The 17603-nt window shown below is 39.3% G+C and overlaps 3 protein-coding genes and 1 pseudogene across 4 annotated transcripts; 3 read left to right on the forward strand and 1 right to left on the reverse strand.

Moving 5' to 3' along the window:
* Positions 1-1176: 1176 nt before the first annotated feature.
* Positions 1177-2445, forward strand: LOC121799361 (annotated as a pseudogene).
* Positions 2446-2861: 416 nt separating this feature from the next.
* Positions 2862-5289, reverse strand: LOC121801218 (pentatricopeptide repeat-containing protein At3g61520, mitochondrial-like). The gene has a single exon (XM_042200667.1). The coding sequence runs from the start codon at positions 5226-5228 to the stop codon at positions 3009-3011; it is 2220 nt and encodes a 739-aa protein (XP_042056601.1). The 5' UTR covers positions 5229-5289; the 3' UTR covers positions 2862-3008.
* A 1501-nt stretch (positions 5290-6790) lies between these two features.
* Positions 6791-10523, forward strand: LOC121801536 (proline iminopeptidase). The gene is made up of 10 exons (XM_042201042.1): positions 6791-7179; positions 8093-8229; positions 8314-8487; positions 8758-8994; positions 9077-9177; positions 9267-9339; positions 9417-9485; positions 9587-9694; positions 9909-10034; positions 10167-10523. Exons 1-10 carry the CDS (start codon positions 7029-7031, stop codon positions 10359-10361), a joined length of 1371 nt encoding a protein of 456 aa, XP_042056976.1. The 5' UTR covers positions 6791-7028; the 3' UTR covers positions 10362-10523.
* A 4760-nt stretch (positions 10524-15283) lies between these two features.
* Positions 15284-17537, forward strand: LOC121798806 (reticulon-like protein B5). Of its 2 annotated transcripts, none has more exons than XM_042197996.1 (5): positions 15284-15712; positions 16235-16415; positions 16499-16643; positions 17058-17127; positions 17222-17537. In XM_042197996.1, exons 1-5 carry the CDS (start codon positions 15463-15465, stop codon positions 17386-17388), a joined length of 813 nt encoding a protein of 270 aa, XP_042053930.1. In that variant the 5' UTR covers positions 15284-15462; the 3' UTR covers positions 17389-17537. The 2 variants fall into 2 exon arrangements, with proteins under 2 accessions (XP_042053930.1, XP_042053931.1); XM_042197997.1 differs by having other exon boundaries at positions 15286-15712; positions 16502-16643.
* The last annotated feature ends 66 nt before the right edge of the window (positions 17538-17603 follow it).

The raw sequence follows: 17603 nt of genomic DNA on the forward strand, positions 1-17603 counted from the left end.
GTGGGAAAGTGGAATTTATGAGACTACAATGACTACATCCAACAAAAAGGTCGATAACATGACTATTTTTAACCCAGGTCCTAACTAAGGCGGTCTATATATATTTCAATTAATAACTTTAATTATATGTTCAGTACACGAAATTGAAATTATAATTCTATAAAATTAAATTAGGATTTAAAAGAATTAATATATAATTATATTATAATTCCAAATACATTGTTTGGTAACTAAAAAATGGATTTTAAATTGAATTAAATTCAAATTCAATTTCAAATTTTTTAAACTAATTATTTTTTAATAACTGACATTTTTTTTTTCTTATTGCTCTAAAATTTAAAAAAATTCAAATATCATAAAACAAACACTATACTATAATATACTTAATAATTAAGCAATAATAATTAATTTCGGTTATCAACATACAAATAGTTATATATATGCATAGTACATTAGTACTCCTATAATTTAAGTACAAGACAATTATATGAATATAGTAAGCACTCTTTTAAAAAATGATATTCCTCCCTGTCCATAATAATGGAGTCATTTTGTCATTTGGTACGTTCCATAGTAGTGGAGTCATGTCCCTTTTTAGTAAAAATTAACACATTTTTTCTCACTCACTTTACGCTTTCTTACCTTATTCTCTCTTAATCTTTCTATCTTTTTCATTTCCTACTTTATCGTTTGTTTAACTCACTTAATATAATTTTTCTTAAATCACATGTCGAAAAAAATCGCCTCCACTACCATGGCAGGTGCTTCCCTAACTTGCCCCAAACATGAACGCTATTAAATGGTATAATCGCCATAAGGATAGAGAAAAAATTAAAAGGGTAGAAGTATTTGTCGTTCAAGTGCGTATATTTATAGGCTGTAGGGCTTTTTGTATAGAGTTTAAAATACTTGTACAAAGATAAAAATGCCTATGGAAAAAGTATTAATTTATTCTAAGACGCTATCAATCTATTTTAGTGGGATCATACACTTTGATATTTTGATTCTGAATTAATTCTCTTTCCTTACTACTCTAACAAACTCATTTGAGCCAAAGCATACAAAAGCGCGTGGACCATTTCTCCCTTTGACAATAGCCAAAGTCAACCCACAAAATATTAAATAACCAGTGCGAAGAAAAACAAACAAAAAGATAAGCACAAGATAAGCGAAAAGCATGAAAACTTGCGTGAGCCTTTGAGAATGCCCAATTGCCCATCCACCCACCACTACCCTCCAGATTCCGGACTTTTTTTGGAAGAGCAAATCTTCTGCCTCTCTCCATAAATAAATTTGCTTTCTTTTCCACTCATTTACATATCCCCACCACCTCTCTCTCTCTCTACAAAGTCAGCGCCTTCTTTTGTCACTCAAGCAAAGAAATGGAGGAGGACTGGGATCTCCACGCCGTCGTTAGAGGCTGCGCCACCACCACCGCCCCCGTCTCCACGAACAACGCTGTATCCTTTCAACCTCTCTACACTCATCAGCAGGACTTCTCCGTCTCCTGCTTCGAAGATCTGAGCCCAAACGGCGTCGTTCATGAAGAGCTACACGATCTCTACAAACCTTTTTTCCCCAAGTCAGAAATCCCATTTTCGACCCTCTCTGGCCTCCTCGTATCGAAAGATCCGCCGCCGCAAATACCGAAGCAATTAACCCCGCAGATTCGCCCAAAGCAGCAGTCTTTCTCTGTTTCTCATGGCTCAAAAACTAGTTCACGTGTGGTCGTGGAGAAAATACGGCCAGAAACCCATTAAAGGCTCTCCATATCCAAGGTGGGTATTTTTTTTATAGCACTATATATTTTTGAAATTTTTATTTGTTTTGAAAATTATGCTAAAGATTGTATTTTTGATTTTGTTATCAGGGGTTATTACAGATGTAGCACCTCCAAAGGTTGTTTGGCGAGGAAGCAAGTGGAGCGGAATAGATCCGACCCGGGAATGTTCATAGTAGCCTACACGGCGGAGCACAACCACCCCATGCCCACCCACCGGAACTCACTCGCCGGAAGCACCCGCCACAAGCCAGCGGATGTTCCCACCAAGGATTCTTTGTCGCCGGAGAAGTTGGAGAGTAGCAGGGAGGATGACTTGGCCGAAGCCGATGATGACGACGACGCCGTGTTTAGTGTTTCGGACGACGATTTCTTCGCCGGTTTGGAGGATTTCACAGCGGCGTCTCCTGATGTCGGCCACTTGCAGTTCCCGTGGCTGTCGACTACCGCAACTGCAACCACCACCACCACCGCCGGCGGCAGTTGACCGGTGGAGAAGAAGTGATTACATAGTTATATGCTATTCTTCTCACTCACGTATTTTGTACCAAGTCAACATCTTTTAGCCTTTTCTTTATTTTGTTCTTGTTGTAAAGAATCTAGGGATCACAATGTTTTTTTTTCATTCTTCTTTTTTTGGGTTAAATAAATTAGTTTTTCAATCATTGACAAAAGTGATTATTTATTGTTATGTGAGAAGGAAGATTAAAGAAAAGGCAGAGGTTATATGCCGTTAGGCGTAATGAAATGATGATTAAGATTATGCTTAATTGAATACTTTTTCACACTCCTTTAAATGGGGTTTCGATCATGACTGATTTGGTGTTGTGTTGCTACTGCTGTGACTCAATTTATTCTCTCACCAAAGTGGAATCTATGGTAGTGTACAAAACTACAAATGCATCACACCTCCCCAATCAATGTGGCCTTATTACTATTGAGGGATACCCACCACAATCGGATTCTTCTATGTAGTTCACTTTAAATGACGAGGTTCTTCTTGTTTACTTTATATGGCTAGGTTTCGGAATTTTCCAGAAGCTATCGATATAAGTAACAAATTAAAAATGCTCCCAAAATATTAGGCCATGAGAATATCAAGATTTCTTTAGAGCAATTCTCCAAACTCAACTTACATGAACAAATGCAGTTTTTCAAACCATTCATCAAACAATGTTACCACCATCAACAAGGGGCATATCCATCGATTTACCTCCACCACGAAGCTCTACACAGTCAGATTACAATCCCGGTAGGACCGAACAAACTCTTTCAACTTCTCCGTCTCACCAGCTGCAGAAAGCCACTCAGTGAGAATCTCCATCGTCACATAATCCGGCATACATTCCTGTTCACTCATCTGCTTCATAAGCTGCAGCGCCTTCTTCGACCAATTTCTCTGTTGCAGGCCTTTAAACAGAGCATTGTACGTGGTAGTATTCAGCTTCATCCCACGATCCCTCATCTCATCCATTAATGAAAGAGCCCCATCCACATTATCCTCCTTGCAATGTGAGTCAATCAAGATGTTGTAAATAACAGTGTTCGGAGGCACCTTTGGTGTGGATTTCATGTCTGCGAATAACCTCATTGCTGAACTGAGACTGCCCTTTAAGCAGTACCCTTGAATCAAGGCACCGTAGGTAACAACAGTAGGTGATAATCCATCATCCACCATCTTCTTCATTACTTTCTGTGCATGCTTGAAATCCCCCTTGTCACAGAAATACGAAATCAGAGTATTATATGTGATGCGATCAGGATTTAATCCCGCAACCTCCATTTCTGTCAGCAGCTCAGATGCATTCCCAATCTTATTCTTCCTACAAAATCCACCAATCATGATATTGTAGCCAATTATGTCCAATGAAAAACCAACTTCCTCCATCTTCGACTTGATTTCCATGGCATCATTCATTCTTCCCGCCCGTGTAAAGCCCGAGATCAAGGTGTAGTAGATGATAGCATCCGGGGTGCATCCATTTTCTTTCATTTCATTAAACAAATCCATTGCTTTCTCAATATTGTTTGCACCACAGAAAGCAGTTATCAATGCAGTATATGTAACTGTATTCCCTTCCAAACCCTTCTCGCGCATTCTGCTAAAGAGTTCCATCGCACTGCTAACTCTACCCACCCTACACATCCCTCCCAGCATTGCATTAAGTGAAACGATGTTCACACCCTCATCAAGATTGCTCATTTGCTCAAAAAGCTCGCGCCCCGTATCAATGTCACCCACTTTACAAAATCCATCGATCAAGCAATTGTAAGTGACAGTGTTTGGCTCACACTTGGTCTCAGACGACCTCATTCTCTCCATCAACCTCAACCCATCTTCTTGCCTCCCAACTTTACACAATCCATCAATCAACGTGTTGTAAATGACAACATCTGGTTTAATGCCAGCTTCTCCATCTCTCATCTTCTCGAGCACCTCCAATGCCTCATCCAACCTTCGAATCTTGCACAAGTTCTTGATCATGATCCCATAGGTTACAGCAGTGGGTGTGATCCCCTTTTCCTTCATCTCATTCATCAACAAGTTCATTCTAACATAATCACGTTGCTGCCCTAACTTGGACAGCAGGAAATTACAAGGGATCACCTCCACACGAGACCCTGAATTCATGGCTTTTTGCAAAGCATTCCAAGCCTTGTTGCAGTCTCCATTCCTACAAAACCTAGAAATCATGTGCGTCAACCAATATCCACTCAGGCAAAGACCATTCTCACTAAAACGCAAAAAAAGCTGATAAATTTCCTCATCCCTCAAATCCCCACCTCTATGCTTTTTCCCCAAAATTGATGAAAAAACAATTCTCAACGTCCTGTCATTGGGAGGATTAGTAGCACCTGGTTGAAGCATTGTGTCGACCAGCTTCAGGGCAGCAGGGAAACGGCCCAAATTGAACAATCCAAAAACAACTAAATTAACCACGTGCGTATTCCTCAGCCGCGTCTCGATGGCGTCGAGCACCATGACCATCTCCTCCAGCATATTCGCGTTGCTAAAGCACATAATCAGCAGGGTTCCCGCGTTGACGGAGAGAGGGGTATTTTGCTCCTTGGCCATTGCGAAGAGCTCGTATAGCTTACCGGGGGAATTAGGGTTTTCGCGCATGACAAGCTCAAGCACCCCTTGGAACGCAAAGGGGACAGAATCAGATAGGTGGGGGCTTGTTTTGAGGTACTCGAAAAATTGGAGTGCGTTTTGAGAACCAGGGAGCTGGCGGGTGATTTTGAGGACAGACTGCGGAGAGGCGGCGAAGAGGAGATCGCCCAGCTTAGAGTTGGCTGGCCAGGAAATAGGATCGGAGGTTTGGAGAAGGGAGAGCGTCTCCGAGATGGGGCAGGATGGATCCGCTGGTGGCGTGCCAAGTGGATCGGCGGAGAATCGACGGAGGGGGGCGGCCGGAGGTTTTAGAGGTTTTAGGGAAAGCCTCATGGCTGGGAATTGGGGAGCTTGGAAATAGGCTCGTCACGCCCGCATATAGACCAAGATGCTCAGGAAGAACATAATTATTCAAGCAAAATATTCAAACAAATTATTTTATGACATCATTAGTAAGTTGTTTACACTTTAGTAACTTATAAGTATAATTATATTTAATTTACAATAAATAGGGTGGTCTTATATACAAAACAATCTAAAGTCTATAACCTAGAACTACATTTCATCCATTGGATGAGGAAAAAGGATGGTCAAGATCAAATTTCATACTTAATCACAATGCATCGGTTATAACCACCCCACTAATCATGTTTTCAATCCAAATTTGGCTTTGGTTCTACATTTAAGATTGGTTCTACATTTAAGAATGGTTCTATCTTGATCACAATCCACAATAAATAAATTTAAAATATATCATCTTTTGCGGAATTATACTCAACCCTGTTTTTTTTTTATTTTGTTACGTACTACAAAATAATGCGATTTATTTGTGTGGTGTGATATAATTTCCCAGTATCAAAAACTGCACTGCATTGATCACCAAGGTGCGTGAGTACATGAATGGGCAACCCAGCTATTCACATAGCATAGCATTCTACAAAAAATTGATCATGACTATCAAATCACCAAGATCACTTTTTGCTGCCTTTAACCTGCAGCTTAGAACAAGAATGCCGCCCTTAAAAGCATTTGCCAACACTGTAATCTCCCTACATTTACTCAAATGTCATGTCTTCCATCACTTCATTTGGGCTTCCATCTGCATCTCCTAAAGTCCAAACCTAGCTTCTCTGTGAGCTGCGCTTTCCCTCACGGTATTCTGAAAGAGCCTTGTCGATGGCCTCTCCTCCATGGGCATACCATTTACAGAACTTGGGAGTGCCTGTAAGAAGTGACAAAGTCGGCTCCTGACTTGACCAAAAATAAATAGTAGGAGTACTTAAAATGAGAAGCCTTTAACAAACTTGAGATATAGGTGCATTAGGTGAGGGTGTTGTAGCATTCCAAGCAGATCATGGTAAAACTAAAACCTGCACAACAAGAACATGATAAAACCTGCACAACAAAAACTTATAGTAACTTATAAGTAACTAATATAAACAGTTCTTGCATCTGAAATAGAGGATTAGTTCGTCACTATGCATAACACAAACATGGTATGTTTCCACAAGCCATCTATAGCTGAGCAATGGGATCTGAAGCGCTGATGTTATGCAGCTGCTACAAGTTGAGAAACACATCCAACACTATTGCAAAGCATCCTGCTTCTTGCAACGCTATTGAAGTCTCCACAAATCAGAGTGATATTCCGTGGTATAGTGAGGAAAAAATCTCAATTTAGATTGCCAAAAACTCATTGAGAACTAATGATACATAAATTGCCAAAAATAAATCTTGATGCAAATGACAACCGCTAAAGCAAAAAAAGAATTTTAGAACTACAAAATAGAGCCATAATATGCAATGCCTATATCTGAATAATTTTGTAATTGCTTAAATTGCAAAATCAGAATAATCTTTCAAAATAGATTTGACGAATTTACAAAAACCAATTTGTACAACCCTATCCTGCACTGCACACCTCCACACGCAGCAATTCCCTTCTCTCTGTCTTAGTCAAACGTCAGTCCAATTGGGGCACCCCTATTATTGCTACAACCACTCCACTCTCTCCGTATTATCCCGTCTGCTTCTCCATATTTGCGCACGCTCTCGCCATCTCCAATCCCACCTCTGGTCAATTTCTTATACCTCCACTCCTCAACAAGACCGCTCGCCGGAATCGCATCATCAATGGCCGCCGCCGGCGAACGCGTCACGAGCGGTTGGTTCTCAGTGCCGGACCTCCGCCTCCGGAACCACAGATTCACCGTGCCTCTCGATTACACTCTCTCTGATCCTGCGTCGCAGAAGATCTCTATCTTCGTCCGCGAAGTCGTTGGTGGTAATTACGCATTCTACTGCTACAGAATAGAATATCACTGCCTGCGCTGAGTTGTTGTTATTTGTTGCGGTGAAGTGGATTTGTTGATTGAATTTTCTTATATTGACAATTTTGTTTGTGATTTACTTCTCTCTTAGGGATTGCTGCATTTTTTTTTAAATTTCTTTTTGCATGTGTGAAGAAATGAGCGATCAGCTGTATGTTCTGAGCAGCATTGGATATACTGAACAGTTTACTGTTACTCTACTTCCAGCAGGCTAAAGAAATGTACACATTGAATTGGCTATCATTAGTTTGAAATTGGAAATATGGATTTTACAATCTCCGTTTGAATCTAAAATTCAATTGATTATGAAGTAAAGACAAAGAAAGCTGCGCTCCAAAGTAGCTATCTTTGGCAAAATCCAGAACTGAAGTATGAGCATTTCCCTGTTTCTTTTCTTTTATTTTCAAGTGCAATGACTTAATTCAGTGATTCTAAGAAGTAGTATTAGCTCAATATCTTTTAAAAAAGTACTCCTTGTTCAAGCAAGTATATTTTCTATAAAATCAGTTTATGTGAAGAGTTCCTGTTATGTGTCATGACTGCATAGCAATGATGAATGTGGGAGTCGTTTACATATATAGCTGTTAAATGTTACTATCTTCTTTCCATGGTTTCATGATACTGTCACGGACTAGGATTTTGGTTACACATGTTTATTGTGTTTCAAGATGAATATGTCAACATTAAATAAGTTCAGCCTTTTCATGAGATGAATTATTGAATTTTGTTATATATTCACTTACTCCCTCCCTCTTATTTTATTGGACATCACCTGAGTCTTCAATTCGGAAGTACTAATTTAGCAATATCTTTAACATGCTTCTCTTCATCAGACCATTCAGTACTAATGAACATTGCATTCTGCAGTTGGGAAGGAAGAACTAGACCTCCCCTTTTTACTGTACTTGCAAGGAGGCCCAGGTTTTGAGTGCATGCGACCAGCTGAAGCTGGTGGATGGATAAGCAAAGCATGTGAAGAGTATCGCGTTGTTTTACTGGACCAGGCATGTTTTGAAGCACCATTACATTTCTGGTGTGTGTGCTTGATACAGTTTGTCTTATTTTTGGCTAAAATGTTTAAATTTCAGCGAGGAACGGGCTTATCGACACCTTTAACAACGTCTTCGATGTCGCAATTTAAATCTGCTGAGAAGTTGGTTGACTACTTGAAACATTTCCGAGCTGACAACATAGTGAGGGATGCTGAATTTGTTCGCAGAAGGCTCGTCCCTGATTCTAGGCCATGGACGGTGATGGGACAGGTAAGCAAGTACCTTTTTTTTATTAGAATAGGCTTATCAACATAGCATGCATATGCGTAAACAGCATTTTTCGTATCACACACTTCATTTACTAGAAAACTATAACATATTGCAATACCGCTGCTTTGTGACAATCATTGATAGGAGAAAGACCCTTATAAAAGATACTGCTGCATATCTCCAAGAGAAAAAGGATATTTTGTGTAATGCAAATATCTTCTTTTGTAATGTGTATGTTTTAAATTTTCATCATGGATGTCGTCCCTGCAGAGTTATGGTGGTTTTTGTGCTGTGACTTACCTAAGTTTTGCTCCACAAGGACTGAAACAAGTCCTGTTAACTGGTGGAGTCCCTCCAATAGGAAGTGGATGCACTGCGGATGCTGTTTACAGAGCTTGTTTTGATCAGATTGTGAAGCAGAATGAGAAGTATTACCAGAGGTTTCCTGAAGATATACACATTGTCCAAGAAATTGTAAAATATTTAGCAGAATCTGAAGGTGGTGGGGTGAGAAAATTTCTAAACCTTATCCCTTCACTAGAAAATTTCCACCTCTTATCTTCACCCTTTCCCTTGTGTTTGCTTAAAGGTACCTCTTCCATCTGGTGGCATCTTAACACCTCGAGGATTACAGCTTTTAGGTTTGGCGGGTTTAGGATCAAGTACTGGTTTTGAACGTTTGCATTATATGTAAGTCAGCTCTCAACATATCAATTCATAAACCTTCTTGATGTGCTCTTTGGGAGTCTTAATTGTTTCTTTTATACTGTTGCCTGTAGGTTTGAGAGGGTATGGGATCCTTTATTAGTTCCAGGTGCCCCAAAGAGAATTAGCTATGTCTTTCTAAATGCAGTAAGTTCTAAATGCATTGATATTGGTCTGTGCAATATTATTGAACCAATATATTGACTTATTTGTACATATTGCAGTATGAGAAGTGGTTGGATTTTGACAGTAATCCTCTATATGCTCTCATGCATGAGTCCATTTACTGTCAGGTAAATGTGTTTCTTTTTCGGAACATTTGGATTTTAGTCATTCTTTATGTTACAATAAGCACAATTCCCTTTAGGATCTAATTCGATTCTGGATGGTTTAGGGTGCTTCTTCGAGTTGGTCTGCTCACAGGATAAGAGCTGAAAATGAGAGTCAGTTTGATGCAATGAAGGCCATCAAAGAAGGACGTCCGGTGCTGTTTACTGGAGAGGTGTGAAACAGAAGTATTTTCACTAGCCACTATTCAGAAGTTTAAACATAGAACAGTGATCCACACTCTTCATTCTTCATTAGGATCCCTGTTAACATCTTTCTTCCCTGTCTTTCGAGCATATGGACTTAAGTAAATATAGCGTGTGACAACTCAATCACTATGTACTCTGCATTTCTGCCACTAATTAAACTTAACTATTGTGTTTCTGCAGATGATATTTCCATGGATATTTGATGAAATGCATGCCTTGAAGCCTCTGAAAGAGGCTGCTCATTTATTGGCTGAGAAAAAGGACTGGCCTCCTTTGTACGATGTTGCCACATTGAAAAATAACAAGGTCTGCTGCACTTAAATCTCCCTGCATTCTACCTTTGATAATTGAGTTTATTTTGTTGGCTCGTCTGCTTTTACCAATAAGGATAGAAATGAGACACAAGCAGAGTGTTGAGACGTGCTTGATCAAATGCAGGTACCTGTTGCTGCTGCAGTTTACTACGAAGATATGTACGTAAACTTCAAGCTGGTGATGGAAACGACTCCTCTGATAGCAGGGATCAGATTGTGGATCACAAATGAATACATGCATTCTGGTCTGAGAGATGGAGGTAGCCATGTTATGGATCATCTACTAGGTCTGCTCAAAGGGAAAAAGCCTTTATTTTAATTTCCTTTCTTTTTTAATCCAAATCTTTGAGTTTTTTACATACTCCGAAGAGAATAAACTAGAACACGAGAAATTTTCTAGTCTGATTACATGTGTGTTACAATTAGCATCCCTATCGCAAAATTAATGAATTTAATTCTGATTTTGGAATTGTACTTTACATGAACTGTGAACATCGTACATTTCAGTTAAACTATGATGTTTTTCCGACAGATACAGCACACAATAACATAAGCTGTTTGTTCTGTATCAAGTACGCATTGTTTCGTCTCTAATTATATCAATTTAGAGCATTAGTAATGGGGCGCCCTATCGCGCGCCACGTCAGCAGTTTTATCCTCCTACCTCCCCACCTGCAGTGGGGCGCCCTAAGGCGAGCCCTAAGGTGCGCCCAATGGCGCGCCACATCATCATTTTATTGTTTTGTTTAATTAATTTAACTGTTTTCAAATAACAAGTAACGAGTAAATAAAAAACGGTCTAAATAACAAACGACGAAGTTTTAATAAAAAAAAGTTACATCATTGAACTAATAAAAAAAAAAAAACTAAGTCGGACCAATTCCCAACTTCCGACGCAGTTCATCGAGTAACGCCTGGAGATATTTGGCTTCGTCGGGGTCGGTACACTTCTTGAGGGCCCTGTGCGTCTGCAACATCGTCCTTGCCATCGACGCTGTTGCTAACAACTCAAACGCGGTGGCCGTCTGGGTCGGGAGCTCTACCGGGACCGGAGCTTGGGTTGCAGCGGTCGACGATGAGGTCGCGGTGGCCTTCCCCTTGGCCTTCGCAGCCTTGACGCCGGGAGGACGCCGGAAGGACACCGGTGTGCCGGAACTCCCTTCATCCACGTACGTCCGGTTGAGGTCAACCGGGTGACTGCCGCTGCCGCTGCTCGTGTAGTCACCAACTTCGGTGACCTTCATCCTCTTCGGCGCACCAGTGTGCAGAATTCCACCTTGGAACTTCTGTTTCTCCCTCAAGAGCGCCCAGATGGCCTCGTGCTTGAGACGGTGTGGAGACGGCTCCATGTCAGACAACCCATACGATTCCGTACTGAAATCGGGATCGTAATGGGTGTTGGTGTCGAACGAACGATAATCGCCGGGTTCTGTACCCGGCCAATGCGTCCCTGCGCTAAATGTAGGACTATTGGGGCTTGAATCCATTTCGTAGTAATTATGTAAATGTAAGTTTCGAAAATGAAATCGCGTGAAATGAAATGTTACAAATGAACGGTATTTATAAAAAAAACGAAACCGCTTGCCATCGTCCGCGACCTTCACAATGGGGCGGATGATGGCCATCGTCGGCGACAGCCGTAATGGGGCGGACGATGGTCATCATCCGCGCTATCCTCCGCGACCGAAGTATATGGCGCGACTATCGCGCACCCGCAATGGGTGCGGACGATGGATGGCGCGGACGATGCGCACCATCGGGCGTGCCATCGTCCGCCCATTGCGGATGCTCTTATTAACATTAAGCTGTTTGAGCACTCTGTTCATATGTTGTGGCAGGCATTGAGCACCTGAATGTTGTGCACATTTTTGGCCAATCACTCTGGGCCACACGATGTTCATTTATTTTGATTATATTTTTAAATTATGTAATTTTCTGTTGATTTTAAATATTTAATTTTAGTTGTTGTAACGAAATTTTAGTTTTTTTATTCATACATCAATATAATTATAAGAAAATAAAAACATGGAGTAAAAAAATACTACTAGGTGACTCATGTAAGTGCTTAGTTTTTTAATACTATAAGATTGTTGATAATAATACAAAATATTAATCATTTATAATATTCCAAGCTCGCGAGTTGCGACGCTCTATAAAATAACGCACGGAGAAAAGCTGAATCGATTGAATATATGGTAGCCCTTTATATTGAAATAATGGAGAAAAATGATAGAGACTTGGTTTATATAATTAGATCGATGAGTATCATTAGATGGTTGCCCGCCGTAAACTCTCTTATTTAAAATTTTAAGTTATTTTCGATTTTTTGTTGAATTTTGGTTCGATTTAGTTAAATATAGCACATTTCAATTCTTCATCGGGTTTGAATGAAAAAAAATCAGAATAAAACGGATTATTGAATTTATTTATTTTATATATATATTCTCATCTTTTTCAATTTTGCCATTTCTATACTCCCTCTCTCCTATTAAAGTGATTTTTTTTTTCATGCGGAATTTGTGCAAATGATGTTGTGACAACTCTTAACTATCTGATATTCTTATTAAAAAAATTGTTATGATGTTGTGTGTGTAGAACAATGTGAAGAAACAAGTAGAAAGGCTATTACCGATGCACGCATCACACATGCAATGTGAAGAAACAAGTAGAAAGGCTAAGCAAAGACAGCAGCATTGTCATGACAACCTACGAGCTAGGGAACTCACAACCATCCATCTGAGAACCTCCTGCACTCTCTAACTCCTCTTCTTAAGCAGTTTCACTTCCTCACTTCTGCTAATAACTTCCCTCTCTAATCTACTACTACTATTTAACTCTTCTTATTATCTCTCTATACCCCATGTAATTTCAACTTTATTTCAATGCATTTATTCATTCCAATTTGCTTAACTTACCATCTTTAGTAAATTGTCGTATATACTATATTTTCACTTGTTCTAATGTCAATATTGATGCTAAAATCACAAACTTTGGATAATAGCTCTTAGAGCATCCACTACGCGGCGCGCCACCGTCCCGCGTTCCGTCGCGGAGGGACGGAACGCTCGCGCGACGCGTTGCGACACGCCGTCCCGTCCCGCGGCCCCTGCCTGCGAGACACGGGACGGGCTGTCACGCCACGCGCCGTGGCGACATGGCGCGCCCCTGCGCCATGCGTGACGCCCACTCGCCGGCCAGCGAGTGGGTGTCGTCACGCTGACGCAATAAATCAATTTCTTTTTAAAAAAATCGAATTTTAAAAAAATACTTTTTATTTATAAAAATTGTTTTTATATTTAAAAACAATTTTTACAAATAAATAAATACAAGAAATTCGTAATAGCCCACGTATATTTGATGGGCTTGCGAATTTATGAAACTCATTCTTTGTTGCTTCTCTTTTACAGAGACAACCTTGAATGTTTTATGTTCCACTTTCGATGTGGTACAAGTCATTCTTAGTTGCTTACCTTTTATAGAGACAAACTTGAATGTTTTATGTTCCACTTTCGATGTGAGATAAAGTCATTCTTGGTTTCTTCTCTTTTATAGAGACAACCTTGAATGTTTTACGTTTCACTTTCGATGTGGGACAAAGTCATTCTTGGTTGCTTTTCTTTTATAGAGACAACCTTGAATGTTTTATGTTTCACTTTCGATGTGGGACTAAATCATTCTTGGTTGTTCCTCTTTTATAGAGACATCCAAAAATGATTTTGTCCCACATCGAAAGTGAAACATAAAACATTCAAGGATGTCCATATAAAATTGTATTTTAAATTATGTCATTTTTATTTTTTTAAGATTTTAATTATGTTTTTTTTAAAATTTTAAGTTGTATTTTTATTTTATGCTGTAATATTATTTTAATTTTAATGAAGTGTGTTTGTTTTAATTGAATTGTGTTGGAAAAAAAATAAAAAATGAAATTGAATGAATAGTAATTTAAGGGACGAAATAAGGGACGGTTAAGGGATGGAGCGTTGCAGGTTCCGTCCCTTAGTTAAGGGATGGAGGAATAAAGTACAGTGGAGCTCTCAAATAGTAGTTTAAGGGACGGTTAAGGGACGGTGAGGGGACAGCGTGGTGGATGCTCTTATGTACATTAATTATATTGTGAAACTCTCAATCAACAAAGTATTTCTAAGTACATGAACAAATTCCATTTTATTCATTTTATACTTACGTAAAATAGGATCACAATTGAAAAAAATCATTTATTTCAATAGAGTTAAAAGTTATTTCCATCTAAAATTCCAAACCCAAGACATTCTACTCTAAATTCTATATACATCATGATAGAGACTCAACCGAGGAACCCAACGTCGACCAGCAGCGGGGCGAGAGTCGGGAGCCGGCGAGAAGAGGAAGACGGAAGGATCGACCAACGCCGGCACAAGCTAGGAAGGAGAGACCGAAGAGGAATGCCTCACGTCCGGCGTGGTTCAAGGACTTCACGTCCCATTAGAACTAGGAATTAGCTTATTTAAATATTTTTGCCTTATTTACTTATTTCGAACCTTACTTAGTTTATTTTATTATTTTATTATATCTTTTCAGATTTTTTTCTTTAATTCTTTCCCGAATCGTAAGTCGAATCAAGTAGGGTCCGAACTCTATATAAGAGTTCATTAGAGAGTCAAAAAAACCATCGAGAATTAAGAAATTAAAATCTTTTCTCGAAACCCTAGCTTCGCGCTCGTTCTTGCAATCACAAACGGTGCTCTGACACAACCGGTAGACCCCAAGGTCTATCACACCACTTTGTAATTATTTTGGTGAAACATGAAAAGATTACAAAAACATAGTATTTCTCAACACAATACCCCTCACAACAACAAACTGTGTATTCTTACAAATTATTCAAATGACATGTAAGTTGATGCAAGAAATGAAATTTGTTTGAAAAACTTATTATGCTAATTTTTTATTGACTGACTAATCAATTAGTTTGACAGTTTTAATCGAAGACTAGCTGATTGACTAATCGATTCGATTTCAATTAGGGGTTTGAGATAAATTCTTAATCGATTAACCGACTAATAAGTTTGGTTAATAACTGAACCAATCGATTGACCACTCATATCTACACACAATTTTCTTCATATATTGAGTTATATCAATTTTAATAATTTGGTTAATAATTTATTATAGGTTTAATAAAGAACTTATTTTTTATTGAATTTAAAAGATAAAAGGTTATTATAAATTGAGATGAAAAACATAGAAATTTTATCCCAGATGCGGAAGCGAAATCCGAACGCGAGGCTCGGGTTGCCGTTCGTACATAAAACCCATACTCAATAATCATCCCCTCCTCATTTCTGCTTTACCATCTGCTCTCTTTGCTTAGCTGCAATTGCAAAGAAGCATTCTTCTCTTCGGACTTTCTATATTCGGAATTTCGGCTGCAATCAGTGATGGCGGAGCAGGAGGAGATATCAGATCCTAGAACGGAGTCGTTGACTGATAGAATCTCCGATAAGATTCATGAAGACGGCGACGGGGACGGGGACGGGGAAGGGGACGTGCACACAAGTTCTTCTTCGTCGTCGTCTGAATCTGAGCAAGAGGATGGCAAAAGAGCAACGGAATCTGCGGTCAAGGAGAAGATTTATCAAGCGTTCCGCCCTGAAAAGCCGGTTCACAAGGTTTTTGGTGGAGGCAAGCGTACGTATCACGATCTCACTCCTTATAACCCTATCTGCTTTCCTTTTCTGTTCTAGTTTATTTCCTGTGAATTTCTGGATTTGTTTAATGTTTTCGATGATTGTTTGATGAAAAATTGAGCTGTACTTGAGCGAAGGTGCTGTGTTGGTTGTGAGAGTTCGCAATTAGCATTTTAGAGTTTGATGAAAAATTGAGCTGTGCTTGAAATCAAGCTTGAAAACCTGTCTACGTTTGCAATTCTGTTAGTGATTTTCCTTTCACCATGCCTGTTTGACGAGCTGTGTAGTGATACATTTCTGGTACAAAGTAATGGAGATTGGATTGATTTTTGGAAAATTACCTTTTGAGAGTTGTGTAGAATTTAATTTAGGTTCATCGTTTAGCTTGCTACTTATGCAATGCTTTCAAGTGATTTTTTGACCTTTCATGCTGGTGTAATTCTTTAGCTAAAATGGTACTACTGTAAAAATTTGATTAGCGTTTCTATAAAACCTGACAAATTTATGGTGATTTATTCTGTAGCTGCTGATGTGTTCTTGTGGAGGAACAAGAAAATATCTGCCTCGCTGCTTGGTGTGGCAACGGTAGTCTGGGTGTTTTTTGAGTTACTTGAATACCATTTGCTCACTCTGGTCTGTCACGTTGCAATCCTCATGCTGTCTCTTTCGTTCTTATGGTCCAATGCTTCAGTTTTACTCAACAAGTGAGCTCATGCAGTTTCCTTGTTAACTCGTACTCTGAAAGTGTCATGTTCCGGTTGTATGAACCTATTTTGTTATGCCTCAGCAGGTGGCCTCCCCATATTCCGGAAGTTCGCTTCCCCCAGGAACCGTTTGTAGAAATTGCTTCAGCTCTTTGCTCTGAGATCAATCATGCATTTGCAGTGCTGAGATATATTGCATCTGGCAGGGATCTTAAGAAATTCCTTGGGGTAATGATTTTGGGCCTCTCTCTTTTATGAATCTTCAACTCCTAGAGCGAAATAACTTTTTTCATGTTTTTACCTTTACCATTTTTTCTGGTGATCAAACCCTGAGGAATTCTCTTTCCCGGCATGATTGATAATCTTTAGTTTAGATCATTTGAATAATGCTGATGGAAAGTATGGGTGAAACTTACTTGCAATTTTTTTACAATGAAGCCAGTGATTAAATTTAGATTTTAATTTAGTTAGCTTTTAAAGAATCCTTGTTTGAGTTTCAATATTCTCAATGGTGGTTAGGTTCATTTGCAGTATTGAGTTATTTGTGGTTTCAACATTTCTGCCCTTGTTTCCCCTGTTTACTTGATTGCTTGGCTACTTGTTCATCCAATATTTGACATTGCGGCCCGAATTCATTATCAGATTGTATTTGGTCTTTGGTTTCTTTCGATTGTGGGCAGCTGCTGCAGCTTCTTGACATTGTCTTATATAAGTAAGAATCCTTGCACCTTTATTTACCTCAAATAAGCAGGTTATTGGGTTATTGATTTGGTCTGACTTGCCTTGTTTTCTCTTATTATTCATAGTATTTGTGTTGCTGCACACCGTGCCCGTTTTGTACGAGAAGTATGGTGATAAGATTGAGCCGTATACTGAGAAAGCAATGCATGAGATCCGGAAGCAGTATGCAGTCTTCGACCAAAAAATCATGAGCAAGATACCCAAGGGAGCACTAGACAAGAAACGAGAATAGGGTCATGACTTCCTAACATCGTGATACTTATGGTTTTTGCTTGTGCTTATGGGTTTCAGTCTAACTTCGCATTCTTCAGTTCTATTTTAGTTGGATGTGACAAGGATTTGCAGTTACTGCTAATCTGCCTTTGCGTTTGATATGCCTTATTCAGATGAGAGCATGAAAACTAAGTGATTAATGTGCCCAAAATGATAGTTAAAGTTCATCTAACC

Source organism: Salvia splendens, chromosome 4 (assembly GCF_004379255.2).
Source record: "Salvia splendens isolate huo1 chromosome 4, SspV2, whole genome shotgun sequence".
Classification (NCBI taxonomy): Eukaryota; Viridiplantae; Streptophyta; class Magnoliopsida; order Lamiales; family Lamiaceae; genus Salvia; species Salvia splendens.

Coding starts and splice junctions, on each gene's coding strand:
- LOC121801218 (XM_042200667.1), bottom strand. CDS start 5,228: ATGAGGCTTTCCCTAAAACCTCTAAAACCTCCGGCCGCCCCCCTCCGT.
- LOC121801536 (XM_042201042.1), top strand. CDS start 7,029: ATGGCCGCCGCCGGCGAACGCGTCACGAGCGGTTGGTTCTCAGTGCCG. Junction 7,180..8,092: donor CGTCCGCGAAGTCGTTGGTG/GTAATTACGCAT, acceptor TGCATTCTGCAG/TTGGGAAGGAAGAACTAGAC. Junction 8,995..9,076: donor CAGAATCTGAAGGTGGTGGG/GTGAGAAAATTT, acceptor GTTTGCTTAAAG/GTACCTCTTCCATCTGGTGG.
- LOC121798806 (XM_042197996.1), top strand. CDS start 15,463: ATGGCGGAGCAGGAGGAGATATCAGATCCTAGAACGGAGTCGTTGACT. Junction 16,416..16,498: donor GCTTCAGTTTTACTCAACAA/GTGAGCTCATGC, acceptor GTTATGCCTCAG/CAGGTGGCCTCCCCATATTC. Junction 16,644..17,057: donor ATCTTAAGAAATTCCTTGGG/GTAATGATTTTG, acceptor ATTCATTATCAG/ATTGTATTTGGTCTTTGGTT.